The sequence below is a fragment of the Perca flavescens genome, chromosome 17, assembly GCF_004354835.1.
Source record: "Perca flavescens isolate YP-PL-M2 chromosome 17, PFLA_1.0, whole genome shotgun sequence".
Taxonomy (NCBI): Eukaryota; Metazoa; Chordata; class Actinopteri; order Perciformes; family Percidae; genus Perca; species Perca flavescens.
This window is the reverse complement of record NC_041347.1, coordinates 32600446-32612553: the sequence shown is the minus strand read 5'-3', so window position 1 is coordinate 32612553 and position 12108 is coordinate 32600446. Positions and strand designations below refer to the sequence as shown.

The 12108-nt window shown below is 40.3% G+C and overlaps 2 protein-coding genes across 2 annotated transcripts; both read right to left on the bottom strand.

Moving 5' to 3' along the window:
- Positions 1–6947: 6947 nt before the first annotated feature.
- Positions 6948–8139, bottom strand: LOC114572286 (SLAM family member 9). The gene has a single exon (XM_028603861.1). The coding sequence runs from the start codon at positions 8010–8012 to the stop codon at positions 7179–7181; it is 834 nt and encodes a 277-aa protein (XP_028459662.1). The 5' UTR covers positions 8013–8139; the 3' UTR covers positions 6948–7178.
- Positions 8140–10849: 2710 nt separating this feature from the next.
- On the bottom strand, positions 10850–12108 carry LOC114572319 (uncharacterized). Its single transcript, XM_028603906.1, has one exon. It carries the CDS (start codon positions 11978–11980, stop codon positions 11147–11149), a length of 834 nt encoding a protein of 277 aa, XP_028459707.1. The 5' UTR covers positions 11981–12108; the 3' UTR covers positions 10850–11146.

The window sequence follows — 12108 nt, the reverse complement described above, 5'->3', positions numbered from 1 at the left end:
GGTCTCGCCTAGCTGTAGATAGATGAGGTCTCCCCTAGCTGTAGATAGGTGGGGTCTTCCCTAGCTGTAGATATAGCTGTAGATAGGTGGGGTCTCCTCTAGCTGTAGATAGGTGGGGTCTCCCCTAGCTGTAGATAGGTGGGGTCTCCTCTAGCTGTAGATAGGTGAGGTCTCCCCTAGCTGTAGATAGGTGGGGTCTCCCCTAGCTGTAGATAGGTGGGGTCTCCTCTAGCTGTAGATAGGTGAGGTCTCCCCTAGCTGTAGATAGGTGAGGTCTCCCCTAGCTGTAGATAGGTGGGGTCTCCTCTAGCTGTAGATAGGTGGGGTCTCCTCTAGCTGTAGATAGGTGAGGTCTCCCCTAGATGTAGATAGGTGAGGTCTCCTCTAGCTGTAGATAGGTGGGGTCTCCTCTAGCTGTAGATAGGTGGGGTCTCCTCTAGCTGTAGATGGGGGCTGTAGATAGGTGGGGTCTCCTCTAGCTGTAGATAGGTGGGGTCTCCCTAGCTGGGGTAGATGTAGATAGGGGGGCTCCTCTAGCTGTAGATAGGTGGGGCTGTGAATGGGTGGGGTGCTCCCCTAGCTCTCCCCTAGCTGTAGATAGGTGGGGTCTCCCCTAGCTGTAGATAGGTGGGGGTCTCCTCTAGCTGTAGATAGGTGGGGTCTCCCCTAGCTGTAGATAGGTGGTGTCTCCCCTAGCTGTAGATAGGTGAGGTCTCCCCTAGCTGTAGATAGGTGATCCTCTAGCTGTAGATAGGGGTCTCCCCTAGCTGTAGATAGGTAGGGGGTCCCCTAGCTGTAGATAGGTGAGGTCTGTAGATAGGGGGAGATAGCTGTAGGGGTCTCCTCTAGCTGTAGATAGGTGGGGCTCCTCTAGCTGGGGTGGGGTCTCCTCTAGCTGTAGATAGGTGGGGTCTCCCCTAGCTGTAGATAGGTGGGGTCTCCCTCTAGCTGTAGATGGGGCTCCTCTAGCTGTAGATAGGTGGGTCTCCCCTAGCTGTAGATAGGTGGGGTCTCCTCTAGCTGTAGATAGGTGGGGTCTCCCTAGCTGTAGGGTGAGGTCCCCTAGCTGTAGATAGGTGGGGTCTCCTCTAGCTGTAGATAGGTGGGGTCTCCTCTCCTCTCCCCAGCTGTAGATAGGTTTTAGCTGTAGATAGGTGGGGTCTCCTCTAGCTGTAGATAGGTGAGGTCTCCTCTAGCTGTAGATAGGTGGGGTCTCCTCTCCCAACGCATTTTTTGTGCATGCATCGTTTTAGTCCGGAGCAACACCGGCAATGCTGCCGCCGCTAGTTAGCTTAGCGTAGTGAATGGAATCCTATGTTGCCGGTTAGCATGTTGTGAGTAAAAGTGAGCCAACAAAAGACAAAAAAAACAACCTAATTACTTGCACTGAGACAAAAAATGCGTTGGCCCACCTATGTACAGCTAGGGTAGACGTGATAAGAACTATTTCAACAAACGGTGGCGGCATATTCCTTTTACATTCCTCTCCTTGAAGGGTAATTTAGTTTTTTTTCAACCCAGCACTATTTTTATATGTTTTTGTGTGTACGTGACTGATGGGAACAACAATCTTTGAAATTGGTCCAGTATTAAACATGAACGCTGTAACCGGGCTGCAATGTAATGTAAAACGTCTGAAAAAGCTAGAAAAAAGTTACAAAAAAACGACAAAATGATGGAAAAAAAGCTAGAAAAATGCTCAAACAGTCAAAGATATTTTACTTTCTCTCTTAATTAAAAGCAAGTCAATAAACTAGACGTGTCTGGCCCTTAGGTAGAAGTTGAGTTTGACCCCGTTCTAGAGCAGGGATGCACCGAATCCAGGATTCTGTTTTGGATTTGGCCGAATATCGGGCTTTTTGACGGGGTTGGGTTTCTGCCGAACCGAACCCTACGCTTGCACTCAGTGCGCTACGCTGGTCGCCGTAACGACGGCGCCGTTGATTACGTGAAGGTGTTTACGTAGGTGGAGCGTTCAATGCAGTAGGCTGTGAGAAAGTGGAAATGGAACTGGTGAGCAGAAAAAGTTGTTGTTTGGCAGTACTTTCAGTCAAAAGAAGGCCATTCAAGTCCAGCTACATGTTCAATCTGTTCAATGCTGATTGGTCTGATGGTGGCGAGGACCCTAAACAATACCCAATATGGCCGCTGTTACAACATCTGGTCTGAAACATCTGAAAGAATACGAGTTGTGCACGAAGGAATCTCCAGACAGCAGCCAGAATGTGTTATGGAATTTTCCTTTGCAGCAGGGGGAAGAGTTTGAGAGTTTAGTAAATTGAAACAAATAAGACAGACTGAGACTAAAACCAAGTTGGGTTTTTGTATTTTATTAAAGACATATATATTTTGCAAAATAGGAAGAATACAGGTTCACAAGAAGCACGTAGCTCGGTGTGTCAAAGATTCTTCAAATGAGTGGAAGGAAAGAGTGAGCTTAAATGCACATTTGGGAAAGAGGGGAGTGACATTTGAACACAATCAATTTTCAAACAATAAAGATAGCAACCTTCAAGATGTTCTTTCTGACGACAGTAAAAATATAGCTCCTGGTACCAACATTTATCAGGGAGACACAGGCATACGTCATTAAATCACTTCATCTTATCCTTTACCCCTTTCTGACATATATCCTTAAATCTAATCCTATGTCCTCTTCCTGCCCCAGCTCGGGTCACGCTCCCTGTACATCTGAACAGACAAGGGGGTTTAACGCAGCTGGGAGAGGAGGATGTTGGGAGTGTATGGCCTTGTGGTTTATCAGTTCACACAACGGGCATACACTTTCTCAGACTCTCAGTCTCGGAAGTATAAACAACCTCTAATTGACGGGCAAGAATGCCACTTAACTACCTTTGCTTTGGTGTCTGAAAATGCAATGTGCTGAATAAAAACATAAGGATTATAAAGAATAAATGCTTAAATGTAAATTTGCCATTACAAATGCAGCAACTTCAGGTACATTACATACATTCATGTGTTTACTGTGGTAATGGACTGAGGATGGGAGGAGGATTCGGCTTTGTATTTGGCCAAATCTCAACCAGTGGATTCAGTATTCAGCCAAACCCCAAAAATCTGGATTCGGTGCATAGAACATAAGTCAGCTAAGTGTATCTTTTATTAACGTTGTTTTTTATGTCACTGCTTCATCTTTAAAAATATATAAATAACTAACTTCATTTTTTTTGGTTCTTTGTCTTGTAGCGTACCAGAAATAAAACTCTGAAACATAACTGCTTTCTTTGCATTTCACTAATTTACAAAAACATTCTTCTACAAAGTGTCATCATGAAAATGTTGTTATAAAGTATTAAAAGTTTGTTTTATATTCTATCATTAGCTTATTATTACTCGTGCATTCATATAAAAGCAAGGTTGAGATCTCCAACTATGTAGGGAGGTCCTGGGATATGTCTGCATGGATTTAAAAAAAAAAAAAGAGACAAAAACATTGAAAAGAATTGTAAATAAAAGCACCAAAACATTTCCAAAATACAGCAAAAATATTGAAAAGGAACAAAAACTAACAAAAATCCCACTCCCCCTGTAAATTATGCCTTTGATCATCAGGAAAATGTAGTTAAAGTATTAAAAGTAAAGAAGAATCCTCCCATTGAAGTAAGAGTAAAGGAACCAACCAGTTGTGTGTTTAATGGTCTCATCATCTCAGCTGGACTTGTAGTCCGTTATATTGTCGGCTAGTTTACTTTAGAATCAAACATCAGATTTATAAACTACATGTGTTCTGTGTGCAGGAATCTTCTTTGGATTTTTTTCAGTACTTTATTTATAGATTTTCAATTTACAAAACAACAAAGATACAATGTATTACAAACCCGTCCCAACCCATCCACCAAGGCTCAACCCAAAAAAATAAAAAATAGAGGTAGGTGATGTATGCGTTCCTGTACATCACTTTACACTGCTCAGAATGGGATATTATACAGCATTATAGCACATATATCCTTATACCATACATCAATAGACCAGTTGACAGTACATCGATGTGCAAAGGAGAATTACATCATGTGAGGGATACACTTTCAACAAATTCTATAAAGGGGGCCCAGGTTTTAGCATATCTGTCCCGTAAATTATTCCGATTACATCTCAACTTCTCTATGGGATCCCATGAAGTCTCTCTATGGGATCCCATAGAGAACCTCTTTGACCCAGTATCTAAACGAGGGAGGTCTCACAGACTTCCAGTGCTAAAGAATTAGTCTCCAGGCTAGAAGTGTAATAAAGTCCACAGTGTTACCCTGGAGGACCGTAAGTTGTTCTTCTGATGGGAATACCCCGAAAATAGCAACTGTTGGACCGGGATTCACTGTTCTGTCACTAATGACAGTTAGTGCCTGTTCTGCCAGGATGTATTTGGGCAAGTTTCTCAGGTGAATAATTCAATCGATGCACCATTTGAAATTGAATAAGGCCAAGTCTTATGCATAAAGAGGTGGTGTGTATGTGTTTTAAACTATATTGCCATGTCTCGTCACACAGTGTGTGTGTGTGTGCAGGAATCTTAATGTGTAAAGTAACTAGTAACTAAAGCTGTAACAGATGAATGTAGTGGAGTAACTAAAGTAACTAGTAACTAAAGCTGGAACAGACAAATGTAGCGGAGTAACTAAAGTAACTAGTAACTAAAGCTGGAACAGATGAATGTAGTGGAGTAACTAAAGTAACTAGTAACTAAAGCTGTAACAGATGAATGTAGCGGAGTGACTAAAGTAACTAGTAACTAAAGCTGGAACAGATGAATGTAGTGGAGTAACTAAAGTAACTAGTAACTAAAGCTGGAACAGATGAATGTAGCGGAGTAACTAAAGTAACTAGTAACTAAAGCTGGAACAGATGAATGTAGCGGAGTAACTAAAGTAACTAGTAACTAAAGCTGGAACAGATGAATGTAGTGGAGTAACTAAAGTAACTAGTAACTAAAGCTGTAACAGATGAATGTAGCGGAGTAACTAAAGTAACTAGTAACTAAAGCTGGAACAGATGAATGTAGTGGAGTAACTAAAGTAACTAGTAACTAAAGCTGTAACAGATGAATGTAGCGGAGTAACTAAAGTAACTAGTAACTAAAGCTGGAACAGATGAATGTAGTGGAGTAACTAAAGTAACTAGTAACTAAAGCTGGAACATGAAAACAAAAGAGACGTCTAACTCCATTTTTAACCATTTACTGCCTTTTACGTAAAAAGATCATTCATCATATGTAGAACATTTTAAGGAACTATAGATATTGTTTGCACAATATATCTACACAGTACACATTGTAATCATATGATTGTATACACACAATACAAAATTATGGCATATAAAACATCTCCGACAATGTCTTAATATTTACATCTCAATATATTTATATTTTCTGAAGTCTCCACTTCAGAGTTAAAGGCTACATAGGAAGGCACAGAAGGTTACACATCCCGTTTATCTCAGCTGCCAGGGGAAGAAGGGAATGTGCAGAGAGAGAGAGAGAGAGAGAGAGAGAGAGAGAGAGAGAGAGAGAGAGAGAGAGAGAGAGAGAGAGAGAATTTAGGGTGACCTCGTACCGGGTCACACAATGGCCGTACACGTCATGTCTCCTGACTTTTTGCCTCCCACTTAAACATGTGAGAATCAGAAAGAAAGAAATAAGACAAGAATATATAAGAGGTCATGTTTAAATGTAATTTTCCCACTACAACACACACACAGAGACAGACACACACACACACACACAGAGAGACACACACACACACACACAGACACACACACACTTTACACAATTGTTAAAATGTTTTCAAACTTAAAGAAAGGTGGGAAAAAGTGCCTTGAGACTTGATGAATTACTTGTATATGTTGATAAAAGCCCTTCCTAAATTAAAATTATTTTGAATTACAATTTAGTTAATTTATAATTCATTTTAAATTTATCTGAATATGTATTTTATCTTTTTTTATCATTGTTTTGGTATGGTTTTCTTATTATGTATTTAGTTATGTTGTATTTTATTTGTCTGCTGCTTAGAATTATTTGTAAAATGTTAAGTGATGTGAGAATATAAAAATGTCAGTTGTTATATTTGAAACCACTGAATAAAAAATAAATAAAATATTGACAAATACAGTCAGTATAGCAGTGTCAGATTTATTGATAAGGCACATTGTATAAACAGCAAATTAAAACACAGGTGCTAACTATAAGAAATTAATAAAAATAGGGGCATCAAGTGTTTTTTTTCCTGATCTCTGCCTCATCATCATCATCATCATCATCAAGATGACATGTGACTAAATGAGGACGACAATAAAAGCAAAACATACCATGTATAATACAAGGGACAGGGCATAAAAAGATGTTGGGCCAGTAACTTTAAAGAGCTCATATGATGCTCATTTTCAGGTTCAAAATTTTTTATTTCAGTCCCTCCAGAAAAACGCAATTATGCGATCGCATATTTCAACGCACAATCAGCCAAAGTCCGTATATTTATGCGGGGGGAGGGCATTTTTTCAAATACGCCGCACTTTCGCTGCATAAATTGCCGATTTCCACGCAAAATATGCGGGGCTTGCATGATTTCTTAATCCCCGCATTATCATTGCAAAAAAGTCCCATAATATATCTTAGCAGAAAGTTGAAAAATGTTGCGTTTACTTCACACAACGGCCATTTTCCCCTGTTGCCATGGGAACGTTATGAAGTGACGTAATTACGCGACGTGAACATCGTGTTCATCAAACCGCAGTTTTTGCAAGTTCCCGCAATTTCATCGCAGAAAATTGCATAAATATCCCGCATATTCCATCGCATTTTTTAAGAAAACGTGCCGCATAATCATGGATTTTTGCCCGCAACAATCAAAAAAAAACTCAACATTTTTCTGGAAGGACTGATATTTAGAGGTTATATCAGAATAGGTTTATGTGGTTTAATTATTTAAAAACAAAAACACCATATTACCACATTAAAACTTGTTCATCTCAAACATAATTTAAAAATGAATGTTGATTGAATCTTTTTACTTTGTCATAAAAGCTTAACCATAAATTATTACGGTATTACGGGGTTATTACGTTTTTCTTAAGATATCCTAACACAATACATAATACTATATCGCAATTAGGTATTTATCATGAGAGATTATAGGAGTTTGGAATCTGGCGGTTAAAATGGCCGCTCACGGCAGTTTTAGTAGAAGTGGTTTTGCCTCGTCGAACTTGTGGTTGTTGTTTGTTCTAAACAATGGCCGTTCACGTCGAATCCTGGAGCGTTTCTTGTTATACAGATACGCAGCTCCCACAACCACAGCCCCAGCAACGATGATGGCCCCAAAGACGCCACCCACAACCCACCCAACTCCAGAGCTTCCTGGCTCCTTCTCTAAGAGCGGGTTATCTTTGGGTTGACTGTCTCTCACGCTGACTGGGTTCTGTATCCGGCAGGTGAAGGTCTTCACATCTGATGTCCCACTCTTGGTGATGTCCAAGTCCTTTCCTGACTCCTTCCACTCTCCGTCTCCCATCTTCCAGCTGTAGGTGACCGGTCCAGCGTCTGTGATGTTCCCGTCACAGCTCAGCGTACAACTGTCCGAATCAGGGGAACAGGTCAACGGTCTGATCCATACCTCAGGCTGGGGGACTTCTTGGATCCATACAGCGTTATATTTCTCATTCTGGACCTTGTTGTTGACTTCCACTGAATACACCCCCATGTCAGCTTTAGCCATGTTGTTGATTACCAAACGTCCAGTGGTTACATCCAGGGTTGTGCGTCCTCTAAAGGATCTGTAATAAGTCAAAGGGACTAACTCTTGACCTGTGACTTGATCTTTGATCCACTCAGCCAACAGGTCACCGTTAATCCTCCACACGATGCTGGTGAGAGGTTCAGGAGGACGAGGCCTCAGATCCAACGTTAGCTCCCCGCCATCCCTGAAGTATGTCGGGATGTCCCGGGCTAGAGCGAAGTTCAGCGTTGCCAACAGCAGCAAAAACCCCGTCAGTTTCTCCATGGTTCCCAGATCGATACACGACTTGAAGAATATCTGTTTTCAGAGCAGCAAAACAACTTCACAGCTGTTTGTCTCCTCTGTTGTGAGGGTGGGAGGGCAGTTACCACATTTCAACATCTGCTGATGTTTTATAAAAAGTTTAACTGTTTAGTAGGGTCCACACACTGGACTGAGAACTAAACTCATTCTACTGAGTGTCTTCAACTAAATAAAACCTCTGTGGGGTTGTGTTTAAGATAAAAATGAGTAAGTAGAGCACATTCAAACACAGCTTAAGCTGAACAAAGTGCTGAACATAAAATACTAACACTCTACTACAGTAGAATGAGTTTAGTTCTCAGTCCAGTGTGTGGACCCTACTAAACAGTTAAACTTTTTATAAAACATCAGCAGATGTTGAAATGTGGTAACTGCCCTCCCACCCTCACAACAGAGGAGACAAACAGCTGGTCTGAAAACAGATGGTGGTTTGGGTTCAAATCAGGCGTTCCTTCCCTTCCTGAACGCCTGATTTTAACCCAAACCACCAACAGACACTATTTTTGATATATCAGTTCAGGTTCACAAGAAATGTTGGCCCGCCAAACTCCAAAAAGATGCGACACTCAAAGTAGAATTTGGCAGATTTACTGACTGAGAATCAAAATCTTAATATTCAGGCTGTAAAAAATTTACTAATTATTATTTTTGCTTGATTTGCTTAATTATATGATGGGAAGGAAGAAAGTTGTTGCTGATTTTTGTAGGGCTTCATGTCAACAGAAATGGGACAAAAGTAGAAAGAGTGACAGAAAAGCAACCAAAACGTAGCAAAAAGAGACACATTAACAAAAATGTCAGAAAAAGCTAAAAATAAATAAATAAATAAATAAAAAGTAAATGATGGATAAAAGCTGCTGAGATCTCCAAATATGTAGGGAGGTCCTGGGACACGTCTGCATGGATTTATAAAAAGAGACAAAAACATAGAAAAAAATTGTCTGGGGAGGGGGACCGCTAATGTAGGTTCAAAAATATCCAAAATATCAATTTAAGATCAAAACGAGGTGGTTTCTTTCCTTAAATGTTAGACTGTTGTAACCCAGACAACAGTGTGAAAACAAAAGAGACGTCTAACTCCATTTTTAACCATTTACTGCCTTTTAAAAAAAAAAAGATCATTCATCATAGAACATTAAGGAACTATAGATATTGTTCGCACAATATATCTACACAGTACACATTGTAATCATATGATTGTATACACACAATACAAAATTATGGCATATAAAACATCTCCGACAATGTCTTAATATTTACATCTCAATATATTTATATTTTCTGAAGTCTCCACTTCAGAGTTAAAGGCTACATAGGAAGGCACAGAAGGTTACACATCCCGTTTATCTCAGCTGCCAGGGGAAGAAGGGAATGTGCAGAGAGAGAGAGAGAGAGAGAGAGAGAGAGAGAGAGAGAGAGAGAGAGAGAGAGAGAGAGAGAGAGAGAGAGAGGTGATTTAGGGTGACCCGGGTCACACAATGGCCGACACGTCATGTCTCCTGACTTTTTGCCTCCCACTTAAACATGTGAGAATCAGAAAGAAAGAAATAAGACAAGAATATATAAGAGGTCATGTTTAAATGTAATTTTCCCACTACAACACACACACAGAGACAGACACACACACACACACACAGAGAGACACACACACACACACACAGACACACACACACTTTACACAATTGTTAAAATGTTTTCAAACTTAAAGAAAGGTGGGAAAAAGTGCCTTGAGACTTGAATTACTTGTATATGTTGATAAAAGCCCTTCCTAAATTAAAATTATTTTGAATTACAATTTAGTTAATTTATAATTCATTTTAAATTTATCTGAATATGTATTTTATCTTTTTTTATCATTGTTTTGGTATGGTTTTCTTATTATGTATTTAGTTATGTTGTATTTTATTTGTCTGCTGCTTAGAATTATTTGTAAAATGTTAAGTGATGTGAGAATATAAAAATGTCAGTTGTTATATTTGAAACCACTGAATAAAAAATAAATAAAATATTGACAAGTACAGTCAGTATAGCAGTGTCACAGATTTATTGATAAGGCACATTGTATAAACAGCAAATTAAAACACAGGTGCTAACTATAAGAAATTAATAAAAATAGGGGCATCAAGTGTTTTTTTTCCTGATCTCTGCCTCATCATCATCATCATCATCATCATCATCATCATCATCATCAAGATGACATGTGACTAAATGAGGACGACAATAAAAGCAAAACATACCATGTATAATACAAGGGACAGGGCATAAAAAGATGTTGGGCCAGTTACTTTAAAGAGCTCATATGATGCTCATTTTCAGGTTCAAATTTTTTTATTTCAGTCCCTCCAGAAAAACGCAATTATGCGATCGCATATTTCAACGCACAATCAGCCAAAGTCCGTATATTTATGCGGGGGGAGGGCATTTTTTCAAATACGCCGCACTTTCGCTGCATAAATTGCCGATTTCCACGCAAAATATGCGGGGCTTGCATGATTTCTTAATCCCCGCATTATCATTGCAAAAAAGTCCCATAATATATCTTAGCAGAAAGTTGAAAAATGTTGCGTTTACTTCACACAACGGCCATTTTCCCCTGTTGCCATGGGAACGTTATGAAGTGACGTAATTACGCGACGTGAACATCGTGTTCATCAAACCGCAGTTTTTGCAAGTTCCCGCAATTTCATCGCAGAAAATTGCATAAATATCCCGCATATTCCATCGCATTTTTTAAGAAAACGTGCCGCATAATCATGGATTTTTGCCCGCAACAATCACAAAAAAACTCAACATTTTTCTGGAAGGACTGATATTTAGAGGTTATATCAGAATAGGTTTATGTGGTTTAATTATTTAAAAAACAAAAACACCATATTACCACATTAAAACTTGTTCATCTCAAACATAATTTAAAAATGAATGTTGATTGAATCTTTTTACTTTGTCATAAAAGCTTAACCATAAATTATTACGGTATTACGGGGTTATTACGTTTTTCTTAAGATATCCTAACACAATACATAATACTATATCGCAATTAGGTATTTATCATGAGAGATTATAGGAGTTTGGAATCTGGCGGTTAAAATGGCCGCTCACGGCAGTTTTAGTAGAAGTGGTTTTGCCTCGTCGAACTTGTGGTTGTTGTTTGTTCTAAACAATGGCCGTTCACGTCGAATCCTGGAGCGTTTCTTGTTATACAGATACGCAGCTCCCACAACCACAGCCCCAGCAACGATGATGGCCCCAAAGACGCCACCCACAACCCACCCAACTCCAGAGCTTCCTGGCTCCTTCTCTAAGAGCGGGTTATCTTTGGGTTCACTGTCTCTCACGCTGACTGGGTTCTGTATCCTGCAGGTGAAGGTCTTCACATCTGATGTCCCACTCTTGGTGATGTCCAAGTCCTTTACCGACTCCTTCCACTCTCCGTCTCCCATCTTCCAGCTGTAGGTGACCGGTCCAGCGTCTGTGATGTTCCCGTCACAGCTCAGCGTACAACTGTCCGAATCAGGGGAACAGGTCAACGGTCTGATCCATACCTCAGGCTGGGGGACTTCTTGGATCCATACAGCGTTATATTTCTCATTCTGGACCTTGTTGTTGACTTCCACTGAATACACCCCCATGTCAGCTTTAGCCATGTTGTTGATTACCAAACGTCCAGTGGTTACATCCAGGGTTGTGCGTCCTCTAAAGGATCTGTAATAAGTCAAAGGGACTAACTCTTGAGCTGTGACTTGATCTTTGATCCACTCAGCCAACAGGTCACCGTTAATCCTCCACACGATGCTGGTGAGAGGTTCAGGAGGACGAGGCCTCAGATCCAACGTTAGCTCCCCGCCATCCCTGAAGTATGTCGGGATGTCCCGGGCTAGAGCGAAGTTCAGCGTTGCCAACAGCAGCAAAAACCCCGTCAGTTTCTCCATGGTTCCCAGATCGATACACGACTTGAAGAATATCTGTTTTCAGAGCAGCAAAACAACTTCACAGCTGTTTGTCTCCTCTGTTGTGAGGGTGGGAGGGCAGTTACCACATTTCAACATCTGCTGATGTT